General features: G+C 27.2%; 5 protein-coding genes and 1 non-coding gene across 7 annotated transcripts in view; 3 read left to right on the plus strand and 3 right to left on the minus strand.

The window, feature by feature from the left end:
* LOC101495699 (sister chromatid cohesion protein PDS5 homolog A-like) overlaps positions 1-923 on the minus strand; it is a 14949-nt gene extending 14026 nt beyond the window's left edge. Inside the window, exon 1 of the mRNA XM_004507532.4 lies at positions 527-923. Within this exon, the coding sequence (XP_004507589.1) occupies positions 527-619 (93 nt within the window). The 5' untranslated portion in view covers positions 620-923. The remainder of the gene's footprint in view (positions 1-526) is intronic.
* Positions 924-5466: 4543 nt separating this feature from the next.
* On the plus strand, positions 5467-5538 carry TRNAT-CGU (transfer RNA threonine (anticodon CGU)). The gene has a single exon. It is a non-coding gene; the product is annotated as a tRNA-Thr (tRNA).
* Positions 5539-5626: 88 nt separating this feature from the next.
* On the minus strand, positions 5627-8610 carry LOC101496026 (nuclear transcription factor Y subunit B-6). Of its 2 annotated transcripts, XM_027336627.2 has the most exons (3): positions 8516-8610; positions 6001-6498; positions 5627-5913 (listed from the first exon to the last, which is right to left on the minus strand). In XM_027336627.2, exons 1-3 carry the CDS (start codon positions 8574-8576, stop codon positions 5834-5836), a joined length of 639 nt encoding a protein of 212 aa, XP_027192428.1. In that variant the 5' UTR covers positions 8577-8610; the 3' UTR covers positions 5627-5833. The 2 variants fall into 2 exon arrangements, with proteins under 2 accessions (XP_027192428.1, XP_027192427.1); XM_027336626.2 differs by having other exon boundaries at positions 5627-6498.
* A 7313-nt stretch (positions 8611-15923) lies between these two features.
* LOC140918583 (nudix hydrolase 2-like) lies at positions 15924-18542 on the plus strand. The gene is made up of 8 exons (XM_004507534.4): positions 15924-16202; positions 16287-16352; positions 16485-16622; positions 17063-17140; positions 17225-17275; positions 17381-17415; positions 17667-17775; positions 18163-18542. The coding sequence occupies exons 1-8, from the start codon at positions 16059-16061 to the stop codon at positions 18364-18366; spliced, it is 825 nt and encodes a 274-aa protein (XP_004507591.1). The 5' UTR covers positions 15924-16058; the 3' UTR covers positions 18367-18542.
* Positions 18543-18951: 409 nt separating this feature from the next.
* On the plus strand, positions 18952-22771 carry LOC101496692 (nudix hydrolase 2-like). The gene is made up of 9 exons (XM_004507535.4): positions 18952-19788; positions 19904-20133; positions 20818-20883; positions 20992-21129; positions 21207-21284; positions 21363-21413; positions 21885-21919; positions 22008-22116; positions 22290-22771. Exons 2-9 carry the CDS (start codon positions 19945-19947, stop codon positions 22491-22493), a joined length of 870 nt encoding a protein of 289 aa, XP_004507592.1. The 5' UTR covers positions 18952-19788; positions 19904-19944; the 3' UTR covers positions 22494-22771.
* A 1041-nt stretch (positions 22772-23812) lies between these two features.
* LOC101497005 (nuclear transcription factor Y subunit B-3-like) lies at positions 23813-24641 on the minus strand. The gene has a single exon (XM_004507536.4). It carries the CDS (start codon positions 24515-24517, stop codon positions 24107-24109), a length of 411 nt encoding a protein of 136 aa, XP_004507593.1. The 5' UTR covers positions 24518-24641; the 3' UTR covers positions 23813-24106.
* Between the last annotated feature and the right edge of the window lie 2838 nt (positions 24642-27479).

The raw sequence follows: 27479 nt of genomic DNA on the forward strand, positions 1-27479 counted from the left end.
TTCCCTCTACTTAACAACAGACAATACATAACAGTTACAATTTTCAGACGTATCAATTCCCGCATATTTTTCTTAGTATCTAAAACATAAGCGAAAATTTAAACCACGACACACGATAACTACAACACCCAATTTTACAACTTCTCCTGTATCAGCACACACCTAGAGTCCACCTCCACTACAAACCAAAAATTAACCTAACTCAAAGAATTATTCACAAGCTTGCTCTAAATCAAAAAAGCCTCAGCTCATTACCTCAAGCATAGTAAATCTACTATAACACTGGTTCTTTCCAATTGCAGAAAGGTTTATCAGCATAGCTCGCTTTTAAACCAACAACAACACCAAATTGAATGCATTAAAGCTAAATCCTAATTTTCTATGTGATAAAATTGGCACATATTTTCATTTTCTTCTCCTAGGACTCTAGCTACAAAGTAACTGATACAATTAACCAATATAAAAGAAGAAGGAGAAAATAGAATTGTAACAGCGAGGAATTAATTGAAAGGAAAAAATGGAAAACCTTCAAGAGTTTGATGAGAGCGTCTTTGGAAGTGGGAACGATGTCGAGCTTGGATCCTAGCTCCTTCAGTTGTAGGTAAGCTTTCTCAGCCATAATTACTCTCTCTTTCGGTCAAACGATGCCGTTTGAGTGCTCTTTCATGAAGTGAACGAAAACAGGTTGAGAATAGAGGAAGGGAATTAAAATTGAAATTAAAATTAAAATTAAAATTAAAATTAAAATTAAAATGACTAGAAGAAGAAGAAGAAAAAGAAAGAGGGTTTTATTTTTGTTTTTGTTTCTGTCATACGCTGACGATGTTAAGTTTTGTTCTTTATTACTTCTCTCTTTCTCTTTCTCTTTCTCTTTCTCTTTCTCTTTCTCTTTCTCTTTCTCCTCTTCACTCGCCTTTCGTTTTTCGAACAACAAACCGAAATTTACTCCAAAATCCGATTATTAAATATTTCACGTGCTATACTGTATTTATTTTTTTTCATCTAATAAATAATAAAAATACGATATTAATTAATCTTTGGTGTTACTGTTAATGCAGCTCTTTTTGTGATATTTTCAAATCTTTCCTTTCATTTGATTTTTGCTGGAAAGTAACTTCCATCCGTTGATTTAGCCAGCTGTTAATTTGAATTATTTACTTGCATTGGATGATGAAAATCGTGTGATGTGGGTTTGTAAAAGCGGATCCATTTTCCCATTGCACAAGCAGATTAAGCACACAATTTTTATTTAATGAAGTAAACCATTTTACATTTTAATTCCATTGAGTTACTGAACAGATTTGTACTAGATGTATTGCTAGATCCCTGAAACTCATTATGTATTAGTGGCATATCCCTTAAATAATTTTACCATTATATAATATAATCTACTCAAATAAAAATTGAATATGGATTTCATACCACAATGCAACGATTGTTGAAACAATCAACGGCAATGGGGACCGTTAGATCTATAATAATCGCTGGAGCAATGCTAAAAATTATTATTCTCGCTCACACGAAAAATGCATGAGAGTTGGCCATAACTCACCATACACAAATGTAGTGATCATATAAAAATAAGTGAGAGATAATTAAGTTAGTCTCATATCAAAGGGGTTTAATTTTTGTGTTTCGTATAAATGTTGTGACCAAGAGCCTTAGTCTAATCGCCACTATCATGCAATAGGGATTGTTGTTGGATAAATACTTATTTGTGACAAAATGTCCAATGAATACTTAATAATGTAAATAGGCAATTTTTTGCACAATTTTGACACATTGTATTCCTATTTTTTTATGAAAAATGGGTTGTGGACTTCAACAAATAAACTAAAACCTTTATAAAAAAAATAGTATAAATATAATATGTTATCAACTATTTGTTAACTAGTACCTAATTAACTTCTTCACGAACATATGGTTAAAAAAGTTGAAAATTTCGGTGAAATAGAAATTAAATTATGTAACTTTTCATTTCCATAATAAAAATTAGTCTAAATATTTGTTGACTGTGTTAAAACAATGTTGTAACTCACGCTAAATAATGTTATCTAAATCGTCACAAATATGAGTAATAACATCATTTATCCCTTATATTACGTTAAAGATTATTTGAATTACAATCATTTCAAACAACTTGTTCATACCCATTAAACTATAATTAACTTGAATTTTGCATAATAATGTATTCCAAGTAATATTAATATTAGTAAAATTCTCCATAACTCTATCAAACACCAAATATTGATTAATTTTAGTTGCAAAAAAAATCGGAGTTCCTTTCTTCGTCTCTTAAAATATCTTCATAATAACCTAATTTAATAAGTTTATTTGACAGTTTGATACCTCCATTAAATTCAAACTTGATCACAAGGTTGAATTCACCGTAACCATTACTCATGACCTTCTTGTCCCTAAGTACTATTGACCAATTTGAGAGTTTTTTATTTTCCGTAAAAGTTGAACATTGCACGTAAAGGATATGTGCCAAGATTCTTTAACTTTCATTGCCAATGTTAATAAGATTAGTGTGTGTTTGGAAATCACAAAAAACACGGTGAAAAATCATGGTGGACTAGTACCTACACATTAGAGCTTCTAAAAATCACAATGGCAGGTGTTCAAGCTCACAATGGTGGTTGCTCAATGCTCAACCTAACACGCACTAAGTTTTTCAATCTAAAGTACAAAAATTCTGAAGATTAAATGAAAGATCAAATCAACGCCATAACTCTAATGTAAGTGATTCGAATGTTCGTAAATTGAATATCTTATTTTTTAAATTATTTATTGTTGGAGTTTGACACAATGCAAAATAAGTTCTTCTTAAAGTAAGAGTTTGTCACACTCCATCAACTTAAAGGTATTAAAACGTGATATTCATTTTAAGATGTATAAAATATATTATGTAGCTTATTTTGAGTTCCTATAGAATTCAAAATTGAAGTAAAATTGCTCCAATGAATTTAAAGCGACGTGACTCAATAAAATCCACATAAAAAACTTTAAGTAATGGTCTAATGCTCACAAAATATATTAAAATAGTCTTATTAGGAAGAATTGCCTAATAAAATTACATTTAATTTGTTAAATAACTTTTAACTGCAATTTTGGTATTTGTAAAAAAAAACATAATTTTTAGCATTTATATAAAAAAAAACACTAGAATTTTGGTAAAAAAAACCCAAAACACTTTTCACAACAACTCAATTTGATTTCATATTTTAATAAAATATAATACTTTGTTGTGTGTATGAGATAAACCAAACAACGATATATACTAAATTACTATATTACTCGTATACCAAAATTTAATTTGTTAAATAAGTTTTAACTTCAATTAAAATCCATATTTTTATAATTTTAATTTTAAGTATTTTTATTTCAATATATTTTTCATTTTTAATGTCAAAATAATTTATTTTTATTTAAAGACATATCTATATGTAATTACATTTCATAGTATTTTAAATGTTCATATGTTATATAAAATAATAAAATTATCCTATTTCAAAATTATTCATAACATGTTAAATATGAATACAAATTATAAAAATAAATTTTTAAGAAATATAAATATTCATTAAAAATGCAATTTGTAATTTACCAAGTATTAAATATTGTAGTTTAATTATTTGTCAAAAATATTGTATTTTTACTATATTTATTTGTTATTGAATTATAAATATAAATCAGTATATCAGAGATACCAACACCTAGTATGTCAACATTAAAAAATTGTTTAAATCATTAATATTTCTTCTATCTCTTCAAATATAATTAATATGATAATAAGGACCATTTTTTTACAAATCATAAGGACCATTTTATAATGTGTTTACTGGCTTTCTCGATTAAGCATATCTTGTGCTTGTATCAAATTATTTTAATACATTTTTGCAGTTAAAAAAATTTAATTAATATGATAAATAAAATATGATTTTAGAATAAATATTATTAATAAGATAAAATTTCTTATTCAATAATTAGATAATAGTTAATCACATTGATTCAAAAAATAATTAAATAAGATTGCAATATTTATAAAATATAATTTTTTTTAATCTCTATAAAAAAATATATTGATTATATTTTTTGTTCTTTTTTATAGTTAATTGTGTTTTACTAAAAAAAAATGACAAGTCATTGTCAGGTGACAAATTTTTATCAAGCTGGCACTACCACATGGCCAACTCTAGTTTTATGACTCTAGCTTTTTAATTTTATTAATTTTATATTTACTTTTATTTATATTTCATTTGAATTAAAAACCCTAAATCATTAACACAAATCAGAAACCCATAAACCCTAGTGAGTTGTAATATACCCAAATTAGAAATAGTTTGTTTCTTTTCCTTCCACATCATATAAAGTATTTACATAAAGTAAAGGAGACGACGGAAAATGAGACAGGGAAAATGATGGGAGAACGAATCAAAAAAGAGAAAGAAATGAAGAAGAATAAATTACAGACGATACAGAGGGATCGAAGAGAAAGAGAGTAATCATTAGTTTTTGGCGATAGTAGATTTCGGCTCGTTCTTTATATGATTGACATAAAATAAAAAGTGTCGTTTCGTCATAATGACAATGGAAGAAAAAAAATGATATTGTCGCAAAAGAAGGGAGATGAAACACGACTATGATGATAAAAAATTAAAAAAAATGAGTTTGGAAGATGTACACTTTATGATAGATTTTAGGGTTTTTTTCTTCGTTTTTTAATGAAAGTTTTTTCCTTTGTAAATATAAATAGAAAATAAAAATTAAATAAATAAAGTTATAAAAAAATTGAACAGTTCATGTGTTAGTGTCTTATTAATAAAAAATTGTTAGGTGGTAGTATGATGTCATCTTCGGTTAATGAAATATATTTGACTTCACAACATGATCAAAAACTATTAACATAAATTTTTTTGGGATTGAAAAGTAGTATTTTTTTTATAAATAACTAAAAATAATATTTTATAGAATAAAAAACTTATTCAATAATTTTAATAAATAAAATATACATGTTATTTTGTACCAAAAATATATAAGGTTTTAAAATGATCTAAAAGAAAAAATTATTGAGTATTTTCTTTCACTTAGCCAATTGTATAGATGGTTTGGACCTTCCACACACATTTGATTTGTCTTGTATTCCAATTCAGAAAATTTCAAATTATACATAAATTTAATTGTAAATCATCTATAAATTAAAAGGTTATTCATGATTGTGAATAAAATATGTCTCCACTAATCTAATTTTTATTTTTCACAACAAAATCATTGTCAACTACATAATATACATTCACAAAATACTCATAGAATTTAATAAATATTAGGAAATTGAATACATTTTTTATATAATTGTTTGTAAACTTGGCGAGGGTCTATTGCACAAGAAAATGAGTTATTAGCATTGTGACGTAAGAGAATAAATAATTTGTGAAACAAAATTCAACACACTAGTAGTGTTTCGCTTCCATAGCATAGTGGTATTGCGTTCGCTTCGTAAGCGAAAGGTCGCGAGTTCGATCCTCGCTGGGAGCTTCTGTTTTATTTTTCTGTACTAAAAATAATTAACACTCGAAATTGGTGAATTTGAATCTATATTTTTAATAAAAAAGATCATATCCAGATCAATTAATCCAAGAGGCAAAAAAACTCATAAAGAACAAAGAAGGTCCAAATTAAAAGAAAAGCAAATGAAGATATTAATTTGAGTACTACATAGTTAGGATTGGTATTCTAACTATTGGTTCTCCTTTGATTTTCACATGACAATCAATCAAAGTAGTGATAGTTAAGCTAATAAGTCTCTTAATTGTTGTTGTAGATAATAAGATCATTTATATTGATGATGGTGATGATGACCATTGGCTTCAGCATTTCCAATCCCACCACCATGAGAAGAATGAGATGAACCTGCAGCATTTGTTGCATTGTTATTATTATTATTATTAGTATGAGTATGATGATGATTATAATTCCCCATAGTTGGTGCAGGATTACCATAATACCCTCCATTTGGATGACCAATATGAAATTGTGGAACAAAACCCCCTAAACTTCCATATTCCATAGCACTAGTCCTTTTTCCCAAAGTTTCAACTCTCATAGTGGTTCGATCACCTTCCAGCTCACGATAGCGATGAAGGTACATTGTAAGAGGTTCAATGTAATCATCAAAACCAAGTTTACTCATAGCCCAAAGCACATCCTCTGCAGTTATTGTCTTACGTTGCTCTCTCTGACAACGTTCATTGGCTTCACCAGTTATGAAGCTGATGTATTCGGATACACATTCTTGAATTGTTTCTTTTGCATCGTCTGAGATCTTTGCGTGTGGTGGAAGAATCTTGCGCATTATGCGAATCACGTTTGCAATTGGCATGAAACGGTCTTGTTCCCTTACAGTGCATTCGTTGTCTTGTTCTGTTGTTGTGTGGTTGTTCTGTTCTCCTACTTGTTGCCTTGTGTTCATCTCAGACATTGATAGCTTCAATGTTCCTGCAATAATTATATATAGTTGAAAACTTGATTTATTCAATTACAAATTGCATGAAAATATATATATTAAAAAAAGAACAGAAAAGGACCAAAATGAATGTAACAGTATAATAAGTCTAAGTACTATGAATGAAGGGTAAAAATATGTTGTAGTGTTTAGAGAAATCCAAAGAGGCATTGACATGCAGGAGGATGGATCGGTGGTGAGGGCCCAATGTGGTATGGCTCTTTGGGAGGGAGCGTGTGTCAGGTGTTTCTATAGCTTTCTCGATAACAGAGCAATCACAAGAAAGAGACAAAAAGGGTTCTTAAGTCATGCCATTCATTTAAAGAGGACAAAAACAAACAAACGAATAAAAACGGTTTTTCTTTTTTTATGCCTTTTGTCTTACATGCATTCGTCACTCTAAAACGCATTTCAAAACACACAGGACTATGCTACCTAGTAAATATCAAAAAACAAAAAAACACGGGGTTTGCTTTTGCATGTAAGGGACCAGATTTTGTACTCACTCTCACTTTGACGAACTACTTCACTATTTTTCTTTCAGTAAAAATTATATTTTCAATTAATATATTTGAGTTTTATCTCTTATTAATTTGGGACTCCCTAATACTCTTTCATATCCACCACTATTTAGTTTGTTGTGTGTATATAAACACTGGATGGCCCAATCAAATATCATTTTATGTTTTATATTAATTCTAACTCATTCTTATAAAATCAACTTTTAAAATAAATAAAATCAGTATTCATAAACTATTATTGAACTTTATTAATATAAGACTTGAATTTTTTCTAATAATTTCAAAAAAATCAATATGCTATTTTGATTTTGTAAAAAATCACCGTTACAAACATGCACTCAAATTTAGGCTTTTTGGCATGGGGAATTTAAGAAGAGTGTGAACATACTTTTCATTAATTTTAAAACAAAACTACTACTTTGAAATACAATATAAATAAAAATTATATATTTAAAAAGTTGATATATCTAATCTTAATTTTTAACTAGATATATTAATTTTTTATATATTATTTTTGTTTATATTTAATGTTGGATGGAGTAACTTGTTAAGTACTCTTACTTAAGTGTGGCCTTATTCTTGTTCATTTTATGTATACTCAATACTCCATAGTAGTTCCAAAACACTAGTCTCTTGGTTGGCTTGGAATTCAGAGTAAAATTAAAAAAGAAATGCAGATTAAAAGGCGCAAAAACTGGTAATAGACATGATGTTGGAGAATGCATGAAAGCCACATGTAACTTTGAAGTCAATGGAGGCATGCATGCATGCGTGACACATGTTCCTTTCCAAAATATGCATATATACATACACAAACCATTTACTATGTCATCACCTTCTTTACCAATACATTGCTTTACTCATCAGAAAACAAAACACAATACATTGTTTTACTCATCAGAAAACAAAACACATGTACTATTCCGTTTAATCATAAAAAATTAATGTATTTAATCTAAAAATTTAATCAAGTATAGACTTGTTTATAAATAAAAACATAAGAAGTGTATGGGTTGGTGATAAATGACTTGTGATTAAAATAAAAACAACCTTGGATTTGTTTTTTTTTTTTTAAGAATCATTAATAGGAAAAACAGAGAAAGAAATCAAGAGTAAAAAGAGCAAACAATAATTCAGTTCAAACCGGATGCAAAATATCAGCAAATTGAAATGCTAGAAAAGTGAGGTAAGTGATAATTATTCAACCATATATTAAATATGTCTCAGCACAATATTATAATTTGATTTGCACATCATTGCCATATAAGATATAAATAAATATATAGAGAGAGGAAACAGAGGAGATGGAATATCTTGCATGCATGTGGCAAAAATGTGTTGATATTTATTAATTAATGCATAAACCTGCATGTGAGAAATCATGACCAAAATAAAAAAAGAAATAAAAGACAGAAACAAATGGCAAAGAGAGAAAGAAGCATAGTAGTGTTTTTAAGGATGAAAAATAAATATATATATAGTTTATTACCTCCAGAGGTAGTAGTGTTGGGGAGCTTGCGGTAGCCATGAAAACCTCCACTACTTTCCATTGCTTATATGTTGTGATGTGAAATAAGAGATGAGTGACAGTGGAGTAGTACTTGGCAAGTGTCGACATTTATTTATAGTGCTCAATTTTTGTGTGTCACTTGGGGCGATGTAAACGAGGAACCCGGTAATAGCCGGTCAGATATCCGTTAAAACTCGTATTTGGAACAATGACATGACCGACACCCGTAGGTTGCTCATTTTCTCCGTCTCACTATTGTGCTCTCTTGCATAATGTTTCATTCTTAGGATAAATTTTTATGGACTTCTTTTTTTTAATTAATTTTATTTCATTTATTTATTAAAAAAAATTGTCATCTTTATGTATCTTTATTATATGGTATTTTTACCCTTATTTAGATGTTGTAATTTAATTTTTTAATTTTAGTAAGTGTTTCGACCTAGGATTGTAATATAATGTTGTCGTATTATTGTTCATTTGGAGTTATACATGTGCTTTTACGGGTTTTTTTTTTTTTTTTGAAAATGTGTGTCATTAAGTTGAGAAGTGTGAGTTTTACTATCTTTAGTTTCGATTCTGAACCAATGTGAGACCTTTTAGTATACTAGAACAATAGCTCATCAGTTGAGACTAAGGGGATGAAATATACGTCAGACCCCTCGTATGTGACAAATACTTTTATGGGTTTGTTTCCACAAACATCACCAATGATCTGAAGAGGAACTTCGATCAAAACCAGAAATAGTCAACATTAGAGGAGTGTAAAGGAGTTGGACAACAACTTTGGTGGGGTGTACTTGCAAACATTGTGACATCCAATTCAATGAGATTTAGAGGGAGTTAGAGGTAGTTTTAGATTAGAATGATTTGTACCTTACATTTGAAGTAAGTAATCTTTTATGGAAATCTTTTTACGAGGTGTTTCCAGAGGTAGTTAGACATTTGCGAGTTTCACAGTGAAATTCTTGGACATTTGTGTGATGCTAATCAAATGGTGCGGGTTCGATTGTGGAAGGAAGTCTGGTTGTTATGTGGGTCTATGAAAGTTGTGGGAGTCTTGAGATTGGTGTGTGTTTAAACTCATAAATAAACTTATTGATATTGATGTTTTATGTTTTTTTTTTCTTTTAATTTAGATAAATACATTTTTTTTTCTATAGATAAAATAGTAAAACTCGCATTTAATTGCGAGGTATCAATTTTGAACATGTGACATACTTTTTAGCGTAACAATTTTCGTATTTTTCAATTGAGATGAGTCTAATTTTTATAAATATTAATCTCTTTCTAAGTGTCTCATTTTAATTGTACACGATTTTTAAAAAAAATATTGTTATATTAATTTTAATGATAAAATGAACTTTATTTACAAATATATACTTATTAATTGTAGTTAGTGAAATACTTATTAGATAAATTGAGACACAATAAATTAAAATATATTAATAAAAAAAGTAATTAATATTTCATTAATAATATAAGAAGACAAATAAACATTACAAACAAACACTTAACTTAAGAGAAACAAAATCACGTTTTATCACAATATTTTTTAGAAAGAAAAAAAAAATATTATAACGTGATGGTCGGTTATTATTTTTTGGCTCAAGATGGTAAACATTTTTTAGCAAATTGCACCCAACAAAATACATTAACAATTATATCATCGTTAACATTATATTGAACATTTTTTTTAAATCTAGTTATATTAAAAATTGTTATTATATAAATCATATATGTAAATTTTAATATTAATTAATATATAATATCGAGATTAACGTAATTTGTCAACAATTTATACCACAACTCAACAAGTGGCATCTCCACAAACTTCCACATATGTCAATCTACTTTATCTTTTTTTATTATTTATTATTTACCATTTGAGGAATTAATGACTAAACCAGGAATAAAAAGTAACCAACAATATACTAGTTTTAGGCACATAATTGTTATTGTGCTGAAGTTTCAAGAAACTATATCGGCCCAACTTCAACAGGCCGGAAAGAACACGACATCTTAGAATATTTATCTTGCACCCAAAAATCAAAATCCTACCCTACATTTTGATCAACATCCCATTTTACTGCCTTTTATTAATATATATATATATATATTAACCAGCAATCTTGAAGGAAGATTTTCGAAACATAAAGTTGAAACTTTTTCAATATGACAAACTAAAATTTTAAGTTTTAAGTTTTTTTGTTATTTTTTTTTTTATTTTCAAAAATTAAAATCAGTTTCCAATTCTAAATTTCAGTTTTTAGTTGAGTTTAAATTTTTATTTAATTTGAATTAAATTACTTTTTATTTATTATATCTCATTATGAACTGACCATATATAAAATAAATATTAACATGTCAAAATAATAAACAAATAAAAAATATTAAATTTTAATTATTTTAAAATAATTTGAATATTATAAAATTTTAATTTATTTAATTGAAAGTGGTAATTGTAGAAGATGACTATTGTAGTAGTGACAAATTTTAAATTTATGTAAGTTTTTATAGATATCGATAAATATTATACTTTAAATAAAAAAATTATTTATATACATTTTGTTGTTGTATTATATAAAATACTTCCTCCTAGTTTGTCAACACAAAAAATAGTAACACATAAAAATACGAATACATTAAATATATAACAAGATTTAATCGTAAAAACTATTAATAGATTAATACATAAACAAAAAATCACAATATATTAATTTTATTAAATTATTATTAGATATTGATATATGTAAACACAAATATTTTTATATTTGTATCAATATCTATTATCTAAAATGTAGTCAAAACATCTATAATGTTTATTTTATTTGTATATACTCGTTAAATTATCTGCCAATATCCATCAGTCCATATTTTTTTACCATCCCTAAGTGGATGTACAACATATTAGGAATAGAGAAGAGTAATGTGCATTTTAAAATTGAAATTGTATACGAGTCTTTTGTTTTAATTGAACCGTTGTGATTTAACTCTCTCGTCTCTGACGATGAAACACTCCTCTCACTTGATATGTCCGTATATACATATATAAATAGTAATATTATTAATTTGTTCAATAAAAAAAATTAAATTCATTATTTATATGGCACTTCAACTCTTCCAAACCATCCAATTATCTTATGACTCCTAAACAGAAAAAACATGTACTACAGTTTAAATAATATCAACAAGAACTTTTATAATATGTTTGTTTATTTTGTGGTATTTTTACTATAGATACCTTTTTTTCTCTTCCCGTTTAAATGTTAATATCTTATACCTTATTAAAGGTGGTGTTGGTCCTAAATTTAAAGATCTCTTTCTAGTGATATTCAAACGGTGATTCACCGTCTTATAAAAGATTAACATTTTTCACAAGACTTAACCATTGATAATTTGCTATTTTACTTTGTTGAATGATTGGTTTGTTAATTTAAATTTTTATTTGACTTAGACCGTAAAATAATAGTACACATAGATGCATTTAAAATGAGAAGACTTTTGAATGTGTATATTTGTATTATTATATAAAAAATTATTTTCAATTTCATTCAAAATTATTTTAATTTTATAGTTTAAAGTAAAATTAGAAGTAGTATGTCAACTTTACTAATAAAAATATTTAAAAATTTACAAATATGAGTCAATTTATAATAATATTTATATTAGATATAAATATATAATATACAAGAAGAATCTTAACAATTAAAGAACACTATTTTGTTAGTCTCATTATTCCTAACTCAAATAGTAAATACTCATACTCCAATAATTAATTTCAGCAGGAAAAATATATGTATGAAATTTTACATATTACGAGTTCGATTTATGTTAATATCATATTAATACTAGTAGAGAGACAAATATAAATTACTTTACAAGTGTTTAATAAGTTTAATTTAAAGTATTCCATACTATGAATTAATGAGACATTATTCTTCTCACTAAATAAAAAAAAGAGAGTAAATACTCAAATTCCTTTTTGAAATTGTTAGACTATATTAATGATACTTTAAAATTGGTGTTGAAGTTACAAAATTTTAATCAAAATTTAAAATTTTCTATAGACTAGGAAGACATTGAATTGATAAGATAAAAATGAATTTAAAATTATGTGAATCATATAAATGATCTATTTGATAAAAAGATCCTTACAAATGGATAAACTTAATTAATACGCAGTCACAATTTTAATGAACAAGTTAAGTATTTAATTTTAACAGAAAACTTAAAACTAATTACTCGAATAATTAATGACAATCTATTTAAAAAAATTATATTTTTTCAACATGCATTATTTCGTACTCTCACCTAAATAAAATATAAACAAAAATATTTAATTAATTAGACTAAATATATTATGTTAGCAAATTATTTAACATATTTTTACTTCTATTTCATTCTATAAAAATTAGATATAACATGAACAATTTTTTTTCTTTCTTTTTACTAATTGGTAAAACAATATTTGTTTTTATAGACAGTTCTCTACATTCATTTCTTAAAGTTTATCGATATAAATGTTTTCCTAACAAACAAATAAAAATATTTCAATAGAAATATAAAATAATTATAATTACATTTTATTTTTATAAAAAACAATAATTACTTTAATACTGTCCTCGTTGGCATCGTGAATGATAACTATAGAAGGAAGACAAATAATTGATGCATATTAAAAGCTTTTCAACTAAAATAGTAAAGTGTTCCTTAAAAAAAAAAACTAAAATAGTAAAGTGTTCCTTAAAAAAAAAAAACAAAAATAGTAAATTGTTCTTTAAAAAAAACTAAAATAGTAAATTGTATTTTTCTTTTCATTTCTAAATAAAAATTTAGGCAAATTGAATTTTAGAATATTTAACTACAATTCTTATATTATATCAACTGAATTTTTATTAATTAAATCAATATTTATATAAACAAACTAGATTAACATTACGATGGTGAGTTAAATTTAAAATAAAAAAACTTAGAGAACAAAATATAATTTAATTTTTGATTGAAAATTATAAAATTAACACAAGAAATTATCATATAATATTTATCAAACAATTAATTTATTTTTTAAAAGCGTATTATAGTGTCTTTAATTTAAAAAAGAAAAGTAAATTATTTTCTACATTCTCCTCTAAAAATATATCTCCAAACATATCTTATGTATTTGGTTGAGTATGATAAGCAAACAACTAATACTATTTGAAGACACGTCATATTAAATATAACTCAATTGATAATTGCAAAAATAATTGATATATGTGCTCAAATTTGAATTTAGAATTCCTCAATTATATATAAAAAAAAAATATGAGCAATTTATTTCCTAAAATAATAAAACCCAATTAGTAAGTTTTAAAATTTCCTTATACGATGATATCATGCCTATAAATCCAGCCACACTAAGGTTGTGTGTAAAAATGTGGTCTCTTTAATTAGTTTGAGAAAATGGGAAATGTGAGTTTCAACAAAAACAAAGATATGGCAATATTGCTAATAATTATACTTTTAGTGACAGCAATTTGTATATTCCCATTCTTCTTAAAGACACCACCACCAATTTTCTTGCTTCTCTGGTTTTGCACTATCCCTCTTTGTATCATCCTTTATTCTATTTATCTTGCGATTTACTTTTGTTGAAATCGCAAACAGGCCTCTACAACTGCAGGTGATGATGATTAAATGAAGTTCCAATGGTCGATTAATTGATTTCGCAAATAATACATAGGAGGTTTTATTTTTATTTAATTCCTAGCTTGGGAATAAATTACAATGTAATATCGTCTATTCAAGCCCTTCATTTGTATGTTGAGTAACATTATTTTTATTGGAGGACTTTATAATATCAATTATATCTAAATTGCTCCTATTACTGTTTTTTTTTTCTTCTTTTACTTTTACTTTCATTTTGCCTATGATGTTGATTTTCCGTCTATCTCATCGAGGTTTACTACTCAAATACTCTCCTGTATAACTATATAAAAAAAGTGCTTACTATATAATAATAATTTGAGTGATTTTTATGGTCAGTTCGATATACACATTAACAGAAGCGTAAATTGAATAACTCATTTAAGGTATAAAGTGAGTATATTCTATTAAAAATATCAAAAATAATTATATTATTGATTAATAAATAAAAAATAAAATATTAATTATATTTGTATCTAATAAATTATGAAATTGTTGAAATAACAATTTACTCCGTTCAAATGAGCTAAATTCTCATTTGTATATAGTAGTTAGGAGAAGTCAAACTTTTAATTTACATATAACAAACAATTCGTTCACTATCCATTCATAATAGGACACAAATAAATAATGTAAAATTTCATATTCTATGCTTAGTATTATATTATAATATTTATAATTTGATTTTTATAATATACATTGATACTATATTTTCACGAAAAAGATGAAATAATAATATTATATTTAAAGTATATAAAATATTTTATAATATATATTAATATTATATTTTCACAAAAAGTTATAACAATATTATATTTAACACACAATAGTAGTATATATTATTTATATTGTATATTTAATGCACAATAATATTGTGTATGATAATAATAATAAATATAATATAAGAGATGACAAGACTTCGAAATAATAGAACCTATATTTGGAATAGAGGTTGTGTCAATTTTTTTCACGTCCTAAAGCTATCTAACACAAAATTACATAAGCTACAAAATGTATTAATGACATAAATGTGATTTACTTTATTTTCAACTTGAAAACAAATGGAACTACGGAGAAAATTGCTATTATATATATTTATATATATAGACTTAAATTTTGCCTACACAATCCTCCCATCAAAAAAAAAAAAAAAAGTGTATGATTTTAAATAATTATGTACCATTTAAATAATTTTTAATTTTATAATTAATATTTAATCTCACACTCTTTTAATATATATATATATATATATATATATATATATATTATTTTTAATATTTTGAGATTAGTCGCACTATTTATGACTTTATTTATAAGGAAATTTATTTTACTTCACAAATATTAAAAGATTAATTTTAATTACTAAAATATCTTTCTTTATGATAATTATAATACTAAATTTGCATTGTAACTATATACCAATCTTAAAAAAATTAGAGAATTAATAAGAGGTATATTTTTTAAACAATAATATTCACTAAAATTAAAGTTAGTGAATTTTACTTATATTTAAGTACAAGATCCATTTTTTCCTTAAAAAATAAAGAGAGGTGGAGTCGTGGTTTGTCTATATACTATTAGCTTAAAAACATGGTTTAAGGATTTGATTATATGAGATTAAAAACGTGAAGAAAATAAGCGAGACGTTAATTATATTATATTATATTATATTTAATGAAATGAATGGATATAAAATAGCCACAACACAAACACAAACACAGCGGAAATCCCAACGTAAGCAAAACAAGTAGTGCAATTTAATTCGCCGATGGTTAATTTTCAGTTAAGAATAAAATTAAGATTAGAGTGGTGAGTGTGTGAGGTTGAACAGATTGAAATGAGTGCAGAAGTAGATGAAGTTGAAGTACTAACATCAAGTGATGATGATTATGGTGGTGTTATTGTCCATATCAATCTCCCTATCGATTCAACTACCTTTCTATCCATTCTCAGATCTTCCATTTCTAACTGGAAACACCAGGTACTCTCTTCAATTCAATTTCTTTAACCTAATCAACTTTTAATCTATTACTTATCTACGCTAAGTATCAATATTGTCTTGTAGGGCAAGAAGGGTGTTTGGATCAAATTACCTATTCATCTGGCCAACCTTGTTGAAACTTTAATTAAGGTTAATTTATTGCTCACTCTTTTTGATTCTTGACAATTTTTTTAATAGTTGATGAAAAGATGAATTTAACCCATGTCCTTGTGTGCTAACTTAGCATTTTAATCATTACTTATCTGTCACAATTCTATGCAGGAAGGTTTTTGGTATCATCATGCAGAACCAAAATATTTGATGCTTGTACATTGGATTTCAGACAGTCCAAACACCATTCCAGCAAATGCCACACACCGAGTGGGTGTCGGAGCGCTTGTGGTGAATGAAAAACGAGAGGTATTTAGCTATTCATTATTAATTAATAATCACAATACAGATGAACTACATGATCAGGCTTCTGGGTAATTGGGAATAGAAGTTGCAATTTGTCACTTAATTCTAGAGAAAACTATATTTCAATCATTCAAAAAGTAAGAGGGAAGAAACACTTTGCATGTATTGATTTATAGAAGCAACATGGATGAATGGACTTTGTCTTTGGTAGTTATTCTAAATCCTATCTTCACACTTTAACATATAGAGTCAATTCAAGTCAAACTTCTCTGCATGTATACTCCTACTTGTTTGTGAGTGGCTGTAGATCTATCCATTTTCCTGTGTGATCAGTATTTTTAGTCATAATGAATAATGTGTCTGTGACCAAAAAATAATTCTTCAGAATTCTGAATTGGTATTTAGTATTGATGTCTCATTTCCTAGTTATTGAATGATATTAGGTTCTAGCGGTCCAAGAAAAAACTGGACATTTTCAGGGAACTGGATCATGGAAATTCCCTACTGGAGTTGCTGATCAGGTAAATCATAAATGTATCAATTATCTTTTGCTAATTTTTAAAAGAAGATATTCTTGGTTTAATAATCTACTTGTTCTGCCGCAGGGAGAAGACATTTGTGCAGCAGCAGTAAGAGAGGTCAAAGAAGAAACTGGAGTAAGTAATCTCTTTGTGGTACCTATTGAATGTGGACTAGACATGGAATTTGCTATTTGATCAATCACAAAATAACTAATAGTTCCAAGGTCTTTCAATTTTCAGGTAGACGCAGAATTTGTGGAAGTATTAGCATTCAGGTAGCATGTTTACATATAAATATTTTATTTTATATGTTGGGAAAGAAACTTGCTAATGTTGCTCATGCACCAATGGAAATATCATGGTTTATGAGTCGGAGATAATAAGTACTGGAAAGTGTTCCTATTGCTGATTTTATTGCTAGTTGCTGGAAAAATTTAGGAACTTCTTTTTCTTTTTATTTATTTGTTTTCGTGAGTTTACAATATCGCTAACGAGGCATTGCTTTCTTCTTTCATCTGAATAACAGACAAAGTCACATGTCATTCTTTGATAAGTCAGATCTGTTCTTTGTGTGCTTGTTGCGCCCTGTTTCTTTTGACATTCAAATCCAGGAGATAGAGATAGAGGCTGCAAAGGTATGTATAGTTTAATTGATGCTATGCTTTAATTGATGTCTGTTATCCGTGTTAATTTTAAAATGTTCAACCTTATGGATCACTAAAATACCATAAGTTCTCATATTCTTTTCATTTAAAGCTTTTTTTTTCTTTCCGGAATTAATTGTTTTACTTTACTGCATACTGTCTGACAGTAAATTCTAAATTGTATCATGAGGAAATAGAAATTCATTATATTATACTTCATATGGAATGAAATATAAATATAAATAAAAGTGGTTTTTGAACAATTGATGTATCTAATAAAAAATTTAGATAAGATATATCAACTTTTTAAATACTTTGTTTATATTTCATTTGGAAGAGAGTATACGGCTAATGGCTTGATATTAATCTGTGCTGCAGTGGATGCCATTTGATGAATATGCAGCTCAGCCATTTATGGAAAAGTATGAGATTATGAGGTACATTAACGAGATATACTTGGCAAAGATTGATGGACATTATTCTGGATTTACTCCTGTAGCTACAAAATCAAACTTCTCTAACCAGAAAAATAACTATTTTTACTTGAATGCTGGAGGCCTGAAGAGGTGTAATTCTGTATAAAGCATTAGGGATAGTTTACAAACTTAGTGACTTAGCATTATTTTATTCATTGTGTGAACAATCTCAAAATTTTACCATTATTATTTATCATATTGTTTCAAATTATTATACAACATTGTTACTTTAAATATTTTTAAGTAAGAAAATGAAATAAACGATATTAATATTTTATTGTACTATTTTTAGTCTTTTAATCAGTTACAGATTCCAAAGTACTTTTGATCAAGCATTCTTTGACCAGGAGTTTTCTTTTTGTCAAAAGCACAATTGCTGCAAAAGTATTTAAACATAAATCATGTTACACTAAATACATTTTTAATCAAAATTAAATTTGTAGACGAAGTTGTTTAAATATAAGTCGGCAAACTTTCTTTAAACAAAAAGTTTGATTAAAATAAAGTTGTGTGGCAACTTGAATATTTTCAATCGGCTATCTCTTTATTCACACGTATTTTGAAAAATTATTTATCATTTCATAATCATAAGTGTTTCAAGTTGATCACACTTATCAATGGATATTTTACGCTTTGGAATTCTAAAAAGATGATGCATTTTATTGATGTAGAATCAATTCTTTTAAGTCATTACCAATTGTGCAAACTCATACTTGCATAGTCTTAGGATTTCTCTTATTTTAGTGTATTTAATTGATTCGTTCGTGTGTCTCTCGCTAGAAGACTTCTTCGAGATGCTCATTGACCGTGTCGGCTTTGTGTTGGTATGTCAAATGTGCGTAAGAGTTTTACATTTGATGTAAAAGTGGATATTGAAAAATTTACAAGTGAGAAGACCTATATAACCAATATCTTTTTTCGGTTTCATTTTGGTTGTAGTATTTGCTTCCATTACACCAGTGTCCAATGTTTCTTCTGCCACTTTTACCTCACCAAAGGTAAACAACAATGCAAAAGATGTGTAGGAAAAGGATCCCAAGTGGAAGGTAGGAAATAGGTCATGAAATTACCAACACAACTTTTGAAATGGGCACCAATGGAAGTGTTCATGAATCCTGACGTGTTACCTTGTCATAGCCTTGGTGGCACTTTTTAATTCTCTATGCAAGACATCCTTAAATAAATAAATAAATCAATAAATATATAATCTTAACACAGTGAACAAAATTCAATACAAAATAATAATAGCAAAAAGTTATATATATATATATATAGTTATTCATATATAGTAACAGCAAAAAAGTTTTGCAAAATTAAGAGACTTTTAATTTAAGGAGACTTTAAAAGGTGTTTTTAAAGAGACTTCAAATTAAAAAAAGATGACCGATGACTTGAACATATTAAAGAGACTTAATGTATATTAAAAAAAGATGACTTAAAGTTGAACTTATTTAATTAATCAATATAATTAAGCCTGCTAGAGGCCTTCCTATTGGCATATGGACGAGGAGGACAGACAGACAAACAGGTACCATCTCAAACCAGCTTGAATTGAATCTCTATTGGGTTTGCCATATCATTATCATTGTCTTTTATGTTAATAATGTTTTTTTTTCTTTCTTTTTCTCATGCTTACTTTTCAGTTAAGAATTAAGATCAGAGTGGTGAGTGTTTCATTCTATGCATGTCAGCTTCAACAGATTCATCCCTTATTGTAGAACAAATGGCAGCAGAAGATCATGTCCAACAGATTGAACTACTAACATCAACCAATGATGATTATGATGGTGTTGTTGTGGAAATGGATCAGCCTATGGATTCTACAACCTTTGTAATCATTCTCAGAGCTTCAATTTCAAATTGGAAACAACAGGTAGTCCCTATAATTGGTTGTTTCTTTTGAATTTAGAATTTATATTAATGGCTGCACACTGCTACAATTGTAACCTGGGTGCAAGGCTTTATTAATAATATTATTGATTGAAAAACAAAAACTATTACAAAATAACAATTCTTTTCATACCCTCCATTCCTTTTTGAATAAATATTCAAATTGGTCATTGAAGTTGTAGAATTGTATCAATATAGTCTTATATATTATTGATATTCTAAAATGATTTCTGAAATTACAATTTTTTTATCAATTTGTATCTTCCTTAGTATTTGCAGGGACTATAATAACATTAAGTTGATAATATTGAGAAGGAATTTGAAACTAAATTGAATAATGTTAGGGATGTATTTGATAGCACATCGAAACTTAGTAACGAACTTGATTAATATTTTGCAAACCAAGGAATCATTTATCATTATGAAGTTCATGTAATTAGTTAGTTGCAGTATGGCATATCCATATAAAGTTTCATGTAACTAGTTGGGCTTCATTTTTACTTCATGTTGTCTGTCAAAGGGAAACAAATTAAGCAAATAGATTTGATTCTGTCTTTCCTTTTTTATAGTAAAATATAGTGATGCTGTATTCTCTTAATTGAAGTAGACACATATAAATGTAGTTTTAATGACTCAGATTTGTTATTGAATCAACATTGTCTTGTAGGGCAAGAAGGGTGTTTGGATCAAATTACCTATTCATCTGGCCAACCTTGTTGAAGCTTTAATTAAGGTGAATTTATTGCTCACTCTTATTGATTGTTGACAAATTTTTCTTGTGTGCTAGTTTTTCATTCTAATCATTATTATATTACCTTTGTGTCATAATTCTATCATGCAGGAAGGTTTTTGGTATCACCATACAGAAACAAAATATTTGATGCTTGTACATTGGATTGCAGACAGTGCAAACACCATTCCAGCAAATACCACACACCTAGTAGGTGTAGGTGCACTTGTGGTGAATGAAAAAAAAGAGGTATTTATTCAGAATTTTGAATTGGTATTTACTGTTTAGTATTGATTTCTCATTTCCTACTTATTGAATGACCTTAGGTTCTAGTGGTTCAAGAAAATAGTGGCCGTTTTCAGGGAACTGGATCTTGGAAATATCCTACTGGACTTGTTGATAAGGTAAATGTATTGATTATATCTTTTGCTAATTAGTTTAAGAAACTATTCTTGGTTTATAATATTTTCATTTTGCTGCAGGGAGAAGACATTTGTGTAACAGCAGTTAGAGAGGTCAAAGAAGAAACAGGGGTAAGTAATCTCCGGAAAGTTCTACGGTGGACCAACTTGATAGGCAATCCCCCGTGAACTCGTACTTGAAAAATTGTTTGAACTACCAACGACAACTAAAGCCATTCTCTAGAAATAGAAGCATACAGTTCTCTTTGTCTTTATGATTGAGATGGTGATATGATTATTGTCAGTATGACAAAAACAAGATAAAACCAATATGAATTGAGATTTACGCAATACTCACATCAATCATGTCACTGTCTCAGACGTCACATTAATTAGGAGGACCGTGAACTTCTAATTATGAGGGCCAAATGTTGGTCATTGTTGAAATTGCAGACAATTTTCAAATACTGATTCATGGTATTCGTAGAGCTTGCCAAGTGATACCTATTGAATGTGACTAGACTTGAAATTGTCTATTTGATCAACCACAAAAGAATCACTGTGATTCTGAGCCTAATAGTTTGAAACTCTTACAATTTTCAGGTTGACTCGGAATTTGTGGAAGTATTAGCATTCAGGTATCATGTTTACATATAAATATTTCATTTTGTAAGTTAAAAAAGGAAATTCCAAAGGCTGAATATAAACATTTCATTTGAATAACAGTCAAAGTCACAAGTCATTCTTTGAGAAGTCAGATATATTCTTTGTATGCTTGTTGCGCCCTCTTTCTTTTGACATTCAAATCCAGCAGTTAGAGATAGAAGCTGCAAAGGTATGTAAATTTATAAAAGTTCAATCTTATGGATCATCCAAATGCCATGATTTCTGAGGAAATGTTCTCATATTTTTTTCATTACTTAACATTTAAAGCTTTATTTTTTTGGAATTAATTGTTTTACTTCAATTCATAGCTATATGTAAGCCTGATATTATTTTGTGGTGCAGTGGATGCCATTTGATGAATATGCAGCTCAGCCATTTATGGAAAAGAATGAGTTTTTGAGATACATAAATGAGATATATTTGGCAAAGATTGATGGACATTATTCAGGATTTACTCCTGTATCTACAAAATCAAAATTCTCTAACTACCAAAATAGCTTTCTTTACTTGAATGTTGGAGGCCTCAAGAGGTGTAATTCTTTATGAAGCATCAGCCAAAGTTTACAATCTCGGTGACTTAGGCTTGTTTGGATAAATTATTTACCATTTTTATAACAAAAAGAGAAAAGTATAAGATCAAATTGTTTTTATATAAGTAGTTATAAGTTATTTTCATAACTGTCATAAAAAGCTTATTAAGAAAATAAGCTAAAAATAGCTTAGTCATATCAAATGGTGTTTGATTGTTTTTCTGAACTCTCTTAAATAATATCAAGGCAAATACTTATACCAATAAATAAATTCATGTTTTTAGTATTATTTTATTCATTGTGTGAACAATATCAAACTCCTTTGTTTTCTTTTGGTGGGACAATAACATTGATTGACTAATCTGGAAGAAAATACCATTATATCAGATCTGAGGCTTCTGACTATTCATGTTTGAAATTAGAACGAATTAAATAGAAGTATATAATAATGTCTCTATTTGATTTCACACCTAAACATATAAAGATCAAGAATATGCACATACGTGGAGGCAATAAAAGAGTTTGGCAGCATATACACTAAACTCCAGACAACACGAAACTACTATCCTGTCTCTTCTTTCCACGTGTAATATCGTCCCACAATGTCTTATCCTACACGATTATTATATGCATCCCTTCATTTGATTGAATTGTTGTTTAATACATAAATTAATGAACGTAAACTTTAGTGGAAAACTATTTTATACGATTATTAATTTATAATTATTTATTGTTTTAAACAGTGATAAAAAATACAATGATATATCAAAATTAATAATTTTAATTGATTGTCAGTATAAAATTAATTTATATTATTATTTTATATTGTGTCTGATCTATTTTATAAGTGTGTAAACTTCAATCCAAAATTGACTTTCCAAATTAAATTAATCTTTAAAGCAAAAACTAAATGAAAAACACATTAAATAGGTTTTGAACATGATATTGTTCGATGATCGTTCTTGAACTTAAGAAAATACATTGCCATGCTTACACCCACTAGGGGTATAAAATTAAATCATCTCAAAGTCAAATGTAATGAAAAGATGTGCATTAGTTAATAATGCTCTATCTTATAAATTCTTATCCATCCATTTATATTATTAAACTAGGAAATCTAGCCACTCAATTATTTGGGTTCTTTCAAGACAAATTTGGTAGAATAATAATAATTTTTACAAAAGGTTGCGCTTCATAATTTATATAAAATTACAGTGTTATTTTAATGTTATAAAATTTTACGTCAATCAAAACATACAAATAATCATATATGCTACTGGAATTGAATTTCCATGTTTTCTTCCTCCTCTCACAACAAATATATATTCCAAACCATCACCAAAATTAATGTGTATGTATATTCTTAATCTCAAAAACATAAATACAAATGATCACTATAAATAATGTATATATTTCAATCTAAACAACAAAACTAAAATACAGACAAACAATAATAAAAAAAATATGTATACTCTATCCATAATAAAATATAAACAAAAAAAATATATTTGTCTAAACTAAATTTAGTCTAGATACATATACTTTTATATTTATATTTTATTACAGAGCGAACATATAATTCTATAATCAAGCATGGCCATGATTAAAAACATGAAAGAAGGCTATGAATCAACGTTGGAAGAATCTATGAGTAGTAGTAGCTTGGTGTTCTTTACCAATGATAGCAACAGAAAGATTCTTGTCTCCTTCAATCTCCCTATACTTAAGAAGATAAATTTTAAGAGAGTCAGCATATTCTTCAAAGCCAAGTGTAGTCATAGCCCAAACAAGATCATCACCATTAATAGTCTTTCTCTTCTCTTTTTGACACTTTTCAGAAGCTTCCCCAGTAATGAAACTTATGAACTCTGAAACACACTCTTGCATAGTTTCTTTAGCTTCCTTGGAAATCTTAGCTTTAGCAGGTAAAGCTTTCTTCATGATTCTTCCAACGTTAGCAATGGGAAGAAGCCTTTCTTGAAGTGATTCTCTGTATCCTGAAGAACCTTGTCCACCTGATTCATCATCTGATTCACCCATATACCTACTTAGCTTAATTCTCTAACTTATATAACTTAGACTTAACATGGATTTTATTTTATTTTATAGTGGCTACAACAAATCCTATTGTTTTTTAAAATCCACGTCCTATGATATTTTCTACCCACTATTTTTTTTTTTGGTTAAAATTATAAATCCTAACTTAACCTTATGTACTTCTCTCTGATCTTAATAATAATAATAATAATAATAATAATAATAATAATAATAATAATAATAATAATAAGAATTTTTTGTGGTTTTTATTTTAAAAAAAATTAGAAAAGAAGAAATTATTTTTAATAACATCAATACCATGGTAATTTTACAATTATTTTATATGAAATTTAAATTTTATTGTTTAAAATTATAATATCAAATTTTTATTACTAAACTAGTGTATTAAAGATATTTGTAATTTTAAATAAAAAAGTTAACTAATTCTATTATATATTTAATGCTATTACCACTAGCTTCTAGACCTAAACTTTCGTTGTTTGTCTCGGTTTTTAATGTGTTACTGTGTACAAATATTTTACTATAATTTTTATGTAATTCTAATAACACGTTTTAAAGCTTCAATTACAAGAATTATATTTTGAAAGTTGTGTATTCAAGTCTTAAAAAATTTAAAATTTTATTCTTTCATTATAAAATTTTTACTTTTAATTTGTTTAACAAATTCACCAAAAAACTCAAAATTTGTATTTATAATTTTAAATATTGAAAACTCATATTATTTAGCTAGTAAAAATTTAATCTGATACATATATATTAATAATAGTTTAAGAAATAAAATAATAAATATAATTTTATTATTTGTATTATGTCAATGTCAGATAGATACATGTAAGACAAAAGAACATATATTTAATCTGGTCAATGCAATATTGTATATAATAACATTATTATATTATAGCAATATTTTATAGTAAATAATTGGATCTCTTAATTTGATATGTGGTCGTTAGTTAACTCTTCAAATAATTCTTAATTATCTCCAATGACGAATCTCAGTAATTGTGCTCTTTATATTCCAAAATAAAACATTCATTATGAAATTTGTTCTAACCACGCGTTGTTAGATTTCTGGATCAGTCTTGAATTTGGTTGAATTCTATACGATAATGATTAAACACAATAATATTTCAAAAATAATTCAAATTTCAGATCATAGAATCTGTTTGATATGAAGCACGGTGCTGTTGTTAATCTGGGCCGTGAGAGCAACTTTGGTTAGTGGACATTTGATTTGGGTAAGTGCGTGGGCCTTGCGTTAATAGTCCATAATTAATCTTTAATTAAATCACACCCCACTATATTCACTCCATTTCCACTAATTGGATTCCTATTATGTCAAACCATCCTCACTACTTCAATCAACCACTGCCACCTGCCAAAACACTCTCAATTGGAAGCTTAGTGCTCATCGAAGAAAGATGGAACACCACACTCAATCACTTATTAATATGAGACTATAATATTATTGGAAAAAAAAGAGTACATTTGTCAAGGCAAAAAACCACTAGTTTTATTGTCCTCATATAAAACAACTAATTTATAGCGGATAATTTATAATGTATAAGTTTATATAACCAAAATAAATATGTCACCCAAATTTAATGCTTAGTTGATTAGTTATGTTGTTAGTTGATTAATCGTTTGTTTAATTGGTTCATCGTTTGTTAAATTGATAAGATTATTTATCGGCCAACACACATTAAATAGCAATGATCTTATTTTATTATCGGATGATTACACTTAGAAAACAACTTTATTTCTCAACCGTAGATTCATATAATTAACACTCTACAAACATCTAATTACCATTTGTATTATTGTCTAAATGTATACATCTAGACCATTCTCATCTAGAAGTATATACATTAAGAGAATGTGTCAAAATGTCATTTTTTTTAAATGTGAAAATGATAAAACTTTCAACTTTTAAAATTATATAAATCGGTGAAAATAAAAGAATTAAATCAATAATATAAACACGGTTTTAACGGCAGAGGAGGTAAAAGATGCTCGCTTGAAATGAAGTGGAAAAACGCATTATTATTTCAGAATTTATTTAAGGCCCACAAATATAGGTATTGGGCCAGCCCTGGAGTTTCCTCTAAATCCATACATTTCTCTGTTTGGATAAACTAAACTGAAATTTATCCAATAATATCATAATTTGTTAAAAATAATTTTTTTTTATATAAATGTTAATTTAAAATTTAGACTAAATCATTATGCCAAAAAAGAGGTGGTTGATGAGTTTTGAAAAATGGATCTAAGTGTTAATTAAAATGATTTTTGCTAGTCAAATGTAAGTTCATATATAATTAATTTATTTTTGACGTATGGGGGAAGTTGGGGTAGGGGACTGACTATGGTACAATGGGAAATTAAGTAGCTAAGACAATGAAGATATAGTTGAGATAGGCTTGAAAAAAGAGATCATACAAAAAGAGACTCATATTTTGCTGCCATGCAAAATCATGCTATATTATTTTGTGAATTGTGAATTACTACATTTATTATTATTAATGTATATATGCGAGACGTGTCCGTGATTAAAACTTAACTTCCCCAATATGTCTTGCTAGTCTTAAATTAGAATTATTAAAGAAAGAATTGGATATACGTATAAGATAAGAGTTGGCTACCAACCTAATAACTTTACTTCCCCTTCTAACTTCCAACTTCTTCTTTCCCTTACTTGCATCCCTTGCTTTTCTCTCTAATACTCAATTCACTTCTCATATTCTCATATACTCATGTAGTCCTTTTTTCTCTCAATAGACTCATTTTACTAATCTTATTCGAAATACATTAGACATTAATATGATTATTTCTTTCATCAGATATTCAAATCTAGATTTATTATTTTGTAGAAGTTTAGTTTCTTTCGCAAAATCCAATCATCGTTGATTACTCGTGTTACCCTTTAATATTATTTTAAATCAAT

Source organism: Cicer arietinum, chromosome 7 (genome assembly GCF_000331145.2).
Source record: "Cicer arietinum cultivar CDC Frontier isolate Library 1 chromosome 7, Cicar.CDCFrontier_v2.0, whole genome shotgun sequence".
In the NCBI taxonomy this organism is placed as follows: domain Eukaryota; kingdom Viridiplantae; phylum Streptophyta; class Magnoliopsida; order Fabales; family Fabaceae; genus Cicer; species Cicer arietinum.

What these genes read in the sequence shown, in the direction of transcription:
- LOC101496026 (XM_027336626.2), bottom strand. Translation starts at nt 8,576, where the DNA reads ATGGAAAGTAGTGGAGGTTTTCATGGCTACCGCAAGCTCCCCAACACT. An exon ending in CAACACTACTACCTCTGGAG is followed by an intron (nt 6,499 to 8,515) that starts GTAATAAACTAT and finishes TAATTATTGCAG; the next exon opens with GAACATTGAAGCTATCAATG.
- LOC140918583 (XM_004507534.4), top strand. Translation starts at nt 16,059, where the DNA reads ATGAGTGCAGAAGTAGATGAAGTTGAAGTACTAACATCAAGTGATGAT. An exon ending in TGGTGAATGAAAAACGAGAG is followed by an intron (nt 16,623 to 17,062) that starts GTATTTAGCTAT and finishes GAATGATATTAG; the next exon opens with GTTCTAGCGGTCCAAGAAAA. An exon ending in AGGTCAAAGAAGAAACTGGA is followed by an intron (nt 17,276 to 17,380) that starts GTAAGTAATCTC and finishes TTCAATTTTCAG; the next exon opens with GTAGACGCAGAATTTGTGGA.
- LOC101496692 (XM_004507535.4), top strand. Translation starts at nt 19,945, where the DNA reads ATGTCAGCTTCAACAGATTCATCCCTTATTGTAGAACAAATGGCAGCA. An exon ending in TTGTTGAAGCTTTAATTAAG is followed by an intron (nt 20,884 to 20,991) that starts GTGAATTTATTG and finishes TCTATCATGCAG; the next exon opens with GAAGGTTTTTGGTATCACCA. An exon ending in GTGGAAGTATTAGCATTCAG is followed by an intron (nt 21,920 to 22,007) that starts GTATCATGTTTA and finishes TTTGAATAACAG; the next exon opens with TCAAAGTCACAAGTCATTCT.
- LOC101497005 (XM_004507536.4), bottom strand. Translation starts at nt 24,517, where the DNA reads ATGGGTGAATCAGATGATGAATCAGGTGGACAAGGTTCTTCAGGATAC.